Consider the following 9,069-nt stretch of genomic DNA (forward strand, 5'->3'; position numbering starts at 1 on the left):
AGGAGGTGGTCTCACAGATCAGAAGGCAGTCTCACTGTTCTGGAGGCGGTCTCACAGATCAGGAGGCAGTCTCACTGTTCTGGAGGAGGTCTCACAGATCAGGAGGCAGTCTCACTGTTCGGGAGGAGGTCTCACAGATCAGAAGGCAGTCTCACTGTTCTGGAGGTAGTCTCACTGTTCTGGAGGAGGTCTCACAGATCAGAAGGCAGTCTCATTGTTCTGGAGGAGGTCTCACAGATCAGAAGGCAGTCTCACTCTTCTGGAAGCGGTCTCACAGATCAGAAGGCAGTCTCACTGTTCTGGAGGCAGTCTCACTGTTCTGGAGGAGGTCTCACAGATCAGAAGGCCGTCTCACAGATCAGAAGGCAGTCTCACAGATCAGAAGGCAGTCTCACAGATCAGAAGGCAGTCTCACAGATCAGAAGGCAGTCTCACAGATCAGAAGGCAGTCTCACTGTTCTGGAGGAGGTCTCACAGATCAGGAGGCAGTCTCACTGTTCTGGAGGAGGTCTCACAGATCAGAAGGCAGGCTCACTGTTCTGGAGGAGGTCTCACAGATCAAAAGCCAGTCTCACTGTTCTGGAGGCAGTCTCACTGTTCTGGAGGCAGTCTCACTGTTCTGGAGGCGGTCTCACTGTTCTGGAGGCGGTCTCGCTGATCTGCTTAATAAAGAGCAACTGTTTAATATACCGTATATAATTTTTTGGTCCGGTGAATCACATCTCATATAAAGTACAGAAACGCAGGGCCTGAGACCTCCTGTATACTGACCCCTGAAAATCAGGCCGCCTGTCTGCTCCTGTATACTGACCCCTGAATATCAGGCCGGCCTCCTCCTGTATACTGACCCCTGAATATCAGGCCGGCCTCCTGTATACTGACCCCTGAATATCAGGCCGGCCTCCTGTATACTGACCCCTGAATATCAGGCCGGCCTCCTGTATACTGACCCCTGAATATCAGGGCGGCCTCCTCCTGTATACTGACCCCTGAATATCAGGCCGGCCTCCTCCTGTATACTGACCCCTGAATATCAGGGTGGCCTCCTCCTGTATACTGACTCCTGAATATCAGGGTGGCCTCCTCTATACTGACCCCTGAATATCAGGGCGGCCTCCTCTATACTGACCCCTGAATATCAGGGTGGCCTCCTGTATACTGACCCCTGAATATCAGGGTGGCCTCCTGTATACTGACCCCTGAATATCAGGCCGGCCTCCTCCTGTATACTGACCCGTGAATATCAGGCCGGCTGTGTGCTCCTGTATACTGACCCCTGAATATCAGGGCGGCCTCCTGTATACTGACCCCTGAATATCAGGGCGGCCTCCTGTATACTGACCCCTGAATACCAGGCCGGCCTCCTGTATACTGACCCCTGAATATCAGGGCAGCCTCCTGTATACTGACCCCTGAATATCAGGGCGGCCTCCTCCTGTATACTGACCCCTGAATATCAGGGTGGCCTCCTGTATACTGACCCCTGAATATCAGGGCAGCCTCCTCCTGTATACTGACCCCTGAATATCAGGGTGGCCTCCTGTATACTGACCCCTGAATATCAGGGTGGCCTCCTGTATACTGACCCCTGAATATCAGGCCGGCCTCCTCCTGTATACTGACCCCTGAATATCAGAGCGGCCTCCTCCTGTATACTGACCCCTGAAAATCAGGCCGGCATCCTCCTGTATACTGACCAGAACTCCCTCCTACTGTCTCTGTACGTTCTCCCTACCTACCAATTAGACTGTAAGCTCCTCGGGGCAGGGACTCCTCTTCCTTAATGTTACTTTTATGTCTAAAGCACTTATTCCCATGATCTGTTATTTATATTATCTGTTATTATTTGTTATTTATTTGATTACCACGTGTGTTACTACTGTGAAGCGCTATGTACATTAATGGCGCTATATAAATAAAGACATACAATACAATACTAGGGTTGCCAGGTGTCCGGTATTGAACTGGACTGTCCTGTATTTGGATACTCTGTCCAGTAAAAAATGAGAGGTGCTGTAATACTGGACATGTGTGTCCAGTATTTTCCTCCCTGGATATAGTGACCTGACGCACCTTTCACCATTGAGTCCAGTATTTTTGGAGAAGCCACCTGGCAACCCTAATACTGACCCCTGAAAATCAGGCCGCCTGTCTGCTCCTGTATACTGACCCCTGAATTTCAGGCCAGCCGTCTGCTCCTGTATACTGACCCCTGAATATCTGGCCAACTCTGCTCCTGTATACTAACCACTGAATATCAGGCCGGCCTCCTGTATACTGACCCCTGAATATCAGGCCGGCTGTCTGCTCCTGTATACTGACCCCTGAATATCAGGCCAGCCTCCTGTATACTGACCCCTGAATATCAGGCCGGCTTCCTGTATACTGACCCCTGAATATCAGGCCAGCCTCCTGTATACTGACCCCTGAATATCAGGCCGGCCTCCTGTATACTGACCCCTTCGAATATCAGGCCAGCCTCCTGTATACTGACCCCTGAATATCAGGCCGGCCTCCTGTATACTGACCCCTGAATATCAGGCCGGCCTCCTGTATACTGACCCCTGAATATCAGGACGGCCTCCTGTATACTGACCACTGAATATCAGGCCAGCCTCCTGTATACTGACCCCTGAATATCAGGCCAGCCTCCTGTATACTGACCCCTGAATATCTGGCCGGCATCCTCCTGTATACTAACCCCTGAATATCAGGCCGGCCTCCTGTATACTGACCCCTGAATATCAGGCCGGCCTCCTGTATACTGACCCCTGAATATCAGGCCGACCTCCTGTATACTGACCCCTGAATATCAGGCCGGCCTCATGTATACTGACCCCTGAATATCAGGCCGGCCTCCTGTATACTGACCCCTGAATATCTGGCTGGCATCCTCCTGTATACTGACCCCTGAATATCAGGGTGGCCTCCTGTATACTGACCCCTGAATATCAGGCCGGCCTCCTGTATACTGACCCCTGAATATCAGGCCGACCTCCTGTATACTGACCCCTGAATATCAGGGCGGCCTCCTGTATACTGACCCCTGAATATCAGGCCGGCCTCCTGTATACTGACCCCTGAATATCAGGCCGGCCTCCTGTATACTGACCCCTGAATATCTGGCTGGCCTCCTGTATACTGACCCCTGAATATCAGGCCGGCCTCCTGTATACTGACCCCTGAATATCAGGCCAGCCTCCTGTATACTGACCCCTGAAAATCAGGCCGGCCTTGTGTATACTGACCCCTGAATATCAGGCCGACCTCCTGTATACTGACCCCTGAATATCAGGCCGACCTCCTGTATACTGACCCCTGAATATCAGGCCAGCTGTCCGCTCCTGTATACTGACCCCTGAATATTAGGCCGGCCTCCTCCTGTATACTGACCCCTGAATATTAGGCCGGCCTCCTCCTGTATACTGACCCCTGAATATCAGGGTGGCCTCCTGTATACTGACCCCTGAATATCAGGCCAGCCTCCTGTATACTGACCCCTGAATATCAGGCCGGCCTCCTGTATACTGACCACTGAATATCAGGCCGGCCTCCTGTATACTGACCCCTGAATATCAGGCCGGCCTCCTGTATACTGACCCCTGAATATCAGGGCGGCCTCCTCCTGTATACTGACCCCTGAATATCAGGCCGGCCTCCTGTATACCGACCCCTAAATATCAGGCCGCCTGTCCGCTCCTGTATACTGACCCCTGAATATCAGGCCGCCTGTCCACTCCTGTATACTGACCCCTGAATATCAGGCCGCCTGTCTGCTCCTGTGCAGGGGGGGAGGGAATAGGCACAAAGCTCTCAGCCCATGTCTCCTGTAATGGGATTAGTAGAAATAGCTCAGGACAACATTGCATCTCCCCCCCCCCTGCTCCCCCCTCTGCTTCTCCCCCACACCGCTGCTGCTCCCCCCCCCCCTGCTTCTGTATATAGGGTGATATATAACTGTGTGTGTGCGTGCAGAGCGATATATATATATGTGTGTCTGTGCATATACAGAGCGATATATATCTGTGTGTATACAGAGTGATATAAATCTGTGTGTGCATACAGAGCGATATATACCTGTGTGTGTGTGAGTGTATATATACAGAGTGATACACACCTGTGTGTGTGTGTGTATACAGTGGGATAAATATTTGTGTGTATATACAGAGCGATATATATCTGTATGTGTGTATAGAAAGCGATATATATCTGTGTGTGTGGATATATATCTGTTTGTGTGTATACAGGGTGATATATATCTATGTGTGTGTATACAGAGCGATAAATATCTGTGTGTGTAAACAGAGTGATATATATTTGTGTGTATACAGAGCGATATATATCTGTGTGTCTGTGTATACAGAGCGATATATATCTGTGTGTCTGTGTATACAGAGCGATATATATCTGTGTGTCCCTGTATACAGAGCGATATATATCTGTGTGTTTATAAGTAAGTAAAGTGATCTGTTCCTTGCTCTCTGGGAAGGAAGAGGTCAATATGAAGACCACTACTGACAGATGTAAGAGGGAGCCCCCCCCCCCCCTTCCAAATCACATAGCAGGACAGCTGGGGCCTTAATGCCCCGAAATCCTCTTCAATACAACAAGAGCCAAGGAGGGAGAGCGAGGCAGGGAGAGAGATGGAGAGAAGAGTGGAAGAGGGAGAGGAGGGAAGGGGGGGGGGAGAGGGAGGGAGAGAGATGGAGAGAAGAGTTGAAGAGGGAGGGGGAGAGGAGGAAGGGAGAGAGATAGCGAGAAGAGTGGAAGAGGGAGAGGAAGGAGGGAGGGGGGAGAGAGATAGAGGGGGAGAGATGGAGGGGTTGGGAAGGAGGAGGGAAAGAGGGAGGAGAGAGATGGAGAGGAGAGTGGAAGAGGGGTGGGAGAGGAGTTCTTGTCACTATCACTGATTTCAGTGGGGCTGGAATAATCTTTATATTTATCATGGATATGTCCAAGTTACACCCGACATACAACAGCTATACAAACTCCCCCACCCCATGCAACTTGTGCAGCAAATTAATGGCTAAAGATGGGCACTGCTAAGCTCCATGCACCAATTCCATATGCCCAGAACCAACCCCATATGCCAAGCGCCAAACCCATACACACAGCATCAATGCCATACACCCACAACTAACCCCATACGCCCAGCACCAACCCCATACGCCCAGCACCAACCACATACGCCCAGCACCAACCCCATACGCCCAGCACCAACCCCATATACCCAGCACCAACCCCATATGCCCAGCACCAGCCCCATATACACAGCTCCAACTCAATACACACAGCATTAATGTCATAAGCTCTAACCCCATACACCCAACACTCGACACCAATCTCATACACCCAGCACAAACCCTACATACCCCGCTCCAACCCCATACACCCAGCTCCAACCCCATACAACCAGCTCGTATCCCATACAACCAGCTCCAATCCTATACACTCAGCTCCTACCCCATACACCCTGTGCTAAACCTATACACCAGCTCCTTCACCATACATAGCTTCAACCATATTCACCCAACACCATGCACCAACTTTATAAACCCAGCACCAACGCCATGCACCTAGCTCCTACCTTATACACCCACCTTTAATCTTTTACACCAACACTAAGCACCAACACCATACACCCAACTTCTACCAAACACACCCAGCTCCAACCCACTAGACCCAACACTCAGCACCAACCTCATACACCCAGCAAGAACCCTGTGTACCCAGCTCCAACCCCATATACCCAACTTCTACCCAACACACCAAGGTCCAACCCCATACACCCAGCTCCAACCCCATACACCCAGCTCCAACCCCATACACCTAGCTCCAACCCCATATACCCAACTTCTACCCAACACACACAGGTCGAACCCCATACACCAAGCTCCAACCCCATACACCCAGCTCCAACCCCATATACCCAACTTCTACCCAACACACCAAGCTCCAACCCCATACACCCAGCTCCAACCCCATACACCCAGTTCCAACCCCATACACCCAGCTCCAACCCCATACACCAAGCTCCAACCCCATACACCAAGCTCCAACCCCATACACCCAGCTCCAACCCCATACACCAAGCTCCAACCCCATACACCCAGCTCCAACCCCATACACCCAGTTCCAACCCCATACACCTAGCTCCAACCCAACACACCCAGTTCCAACCTAACACACCCAGCTCCAACCCTATACACCTAGCTCCAACCCCATATACCCAACTTCTACCCAACACACCCAGGTCGAACCCCATACACCCAGCTCCAACCCCATACACCCAACTTCTACGCAACACACCCAGCTCCAACCCCATACACCCAGCTCCAACCCCATACACCCAGCTCTAACCCCATACACCCAGTTCCAACCCCATACACCCAGCTCCAACCCCATACACCTAGCTCCAACCGAACACACACAGCTCCAACCCCATACACCCAGCTCCAACCCCATTCACCCAGCTCTTACCCTTCACACCCAGATCCTAGACTGTACTGTATATGTATTGTCAATTGTGTTGTGTTTAATTGTGTTGTGTGTACCTACATACCTTGAATGGAGCTGTGATGCCGAAGTTTGTGTGTTTATAAATATGTATGGGTTTTTGTGTTTGATGTATGTTCGTGTGCTGTGTGTGTTGTGTATGTACCTGTTGCAGTGTTATGTTACATGTGTGCATTCCTGAACTTTACTCTGTGTGTTTGTGTATGCATGTCACGTATTGTGTATTCCTGCATTGACTGATGGATTGTGTGCTGAGCAATGTACTGTACATGAGGGTATGTGTGTCACTGTGTGTATGTGTCACTGTGTGTGTATGTGTGTAACTGTGCATGTGTACATGTCATTCCAGATGTATGACAGTGTGAGACGTGTGATTGTGTCATGTTGTGTCACTGTGTGTCCCTCGAATTGTGTCTCACTCACCAACTCCGTATTTCTCCTCCTCCGTTGGAGTCCACATGATCCTGAGACACGGCGGGAGGGGGAAGATCCCGGTGTCCGAGGGGGGGTAGATCCCGGTGTCCAAGGGTGGGGGGTAGATCCCGGCGTCCGAGGGAGGGGTAGATCCCGGTGGATGGTTAGATCCCGGTGCCCGTGGGTAGATCCTGCTGTCCGAGGGAGGGGTAGATCCCGGTGGATGGTTAGATCCCGGTGCCCGTGGGTAGATCCTGCTGTCCGAGGGAGGGGTAGATTCCAGTGCCTAGGAGAGCGGTAGATCCCGGTGTTTGGAGGGAGGGTTAGATCCCGGTCTCGAGGGTAGATCCCGGTATCCGTGAGTAGATCACTAGGTCGACGGGTAGATCACTGTGTCCGCGGGTAGATCCCAGTATCGGGGAGTAGATCCCGTCCCCGGTTTTCTCCTCCCGGTCAATCAGACGGATTATACGACTTGGGCCCCGGGACCGGTGGTGGGGGCCCGGAGAGCGGCATGGCCGGTGTGTGGGGGTGGGGGTATATATATACACTGATCTATACCCACTGATATATATGTATATACTGGCACATACAGAGGGAGAGAGGGAGGAGCAGAGAGAGGGAGGGAGGGAGAGATATAGAGAGAGAGAGAGGAGGGGAGTGAGAGAGAGGAGGGGAGAGTGAGAGAAGGGGAGAGAGTGAGAGAAGGGGGGAGAGAGCAGTTGAAGCTCAGACCTAAACCGTCCTCTTTTTGTGTCTGCTCTCCTGATATATCACAGACACACACACACACACACACACACACACACACACACACACACACACACACACACACACACACACACACACACACACACACACACACACACACACACACACACACACACACACTCTCTCTCTCTATATATATATATACATATACTAATATCACATTAAGTGGCAGTCTTTCACATTAGGCGACAGTCTCTTACACTAGGTGGCAGTCTCTCACATAAGGAGACAGCCTCTCACAGGTGGCAGTCTCCCACATAAGGAGACAGCCTCTCACAGGTGGCAGTCTCCCACATAAGGAGACAGCCTCTCACAGGTGGCAGTCTCCCACATAAGGAGACAGCCCCTCACAGGTGGCAGTCTCCCACATAAGGAGACAGCCCCTCACAGGTGGCAGTCTCCCACATAAGGAGACAGCCCCTCACAGGTGGCAGTCTCCCACATAAGGAGACAGCCTCTCACAGGTGGCAGTCTCCCACATAAGGAGACAGCCCCTCACAGGTGGCAGTCTCCCACATAAGGAGACAGCCCCTCACAGGTGGCAGTCTCCCACATAAGGAGACAGCCCCTCACAGGTGGCAGTCTTTCACATAAGAGGAAAGTCTCTCACATAAGGTGTCAGTCTTTCACTTTTGTTGGCAGTCTCTCACATTAGCTGGCAGTCTCTCACATAGGGAGGGGGCAGTTTCTCACATAGGGAGGGGCAGTCTCTCGCATAGGGAGGGGGCAGTCTCTCGCATAGGGAGGGGGCAGTCTCTCGCATAGGGAGGGGGCAGTCTCTCCCATTAATGTCCCTTCCTCAGACAGGATCAGTTGCTGTCCAAGGTACTGTAGGTGCCTGATATTCCTGCTTTTTGCGGCCCTGTTCACTTCCCTCTGTCCCCTGGGTGACAGGGCGGTCCCTTCGCCCCCAGCACAGGTGCGGGTGGTAGGTGCTTGAGATGTAACTGTCCCATTATTATATACTTTGTATGTATGTATGTATATCTTTATTTATATAGCGTCATCCCTGTACATAGCGCGTCATGGCAGTAACACACGTGACACAATAATATAACACATAGGGGAATAAGCGCTTCAGACATTAAAGTAACATTAGGGAAAGGAGTCCCTGCCCCGAAGAGCTTACAATCTAAGTGGTCAGTGGGGAGAACTTGCAGAGACAGTAGGAGGGTGTTCTGGTAAGTGCGTCTGCAGGGGGGCAAGGTCAGTGCATATGAGGTGTATAGTATCAGCCAGTGGAGCTAGCCATGTGCTTTTACTAGGATTCTTGCAGGTCAGAGCGCTGTATGGATCACTAGGCACAAGAGCTTATGATCTATTTTAGGACTGGAGATGTCATGAAATGAAGCGACAGTAAGTAGTGTG

At 51.4% G+C, this 9,069-nt stretch overlaps 1 protein-coding gene across 2 annotated transcripts in view; it reads right to left on the minus strand.

Moving 5' to 3' along the window:
- Window positions 1-7,734, minus strand: part of DOCK3 (dedicator of cytokinesis 3) — a 167,715-nt gene extending 159,981 nt beyond the window's left edge. Inside the window, exon 1 of one of the 2 annotated variants that reach the window (XM_075574192.1) lies at window positions 6,940-7,734. In XM_075574192.1, the coding sequence (XP_075430307.1) occupies window positions 6,940-6,976 (37 nt within the window). In that variant the 5' untranslated portion in view covers window positions 6,977-7,734. The remainder of the gene's footprint in view (window positions 1-6,939) is intronic. The other variant, XM_075574193.1, reaches the window with a different exon arrangement.
- Between the last annotated feature and the right edge of the window lie 1,335 nt (window positions 7,735-9,069).

Source organism: Ascaphus truei, chromosome 17 (assembly GCF_040206685.1).
Source record: "Ascaphus truei isolate aAscTru1 chromosome 17, aAscTru1.hap1, whole genome shotgun sequence".
In the NCBI taxonomy this organism is placed as follows: Eukaryota; Metazoa; Chordata; class Amphibia; order Anura; family Ascaphidae; genus Ascaphus; species Ascaphus truei.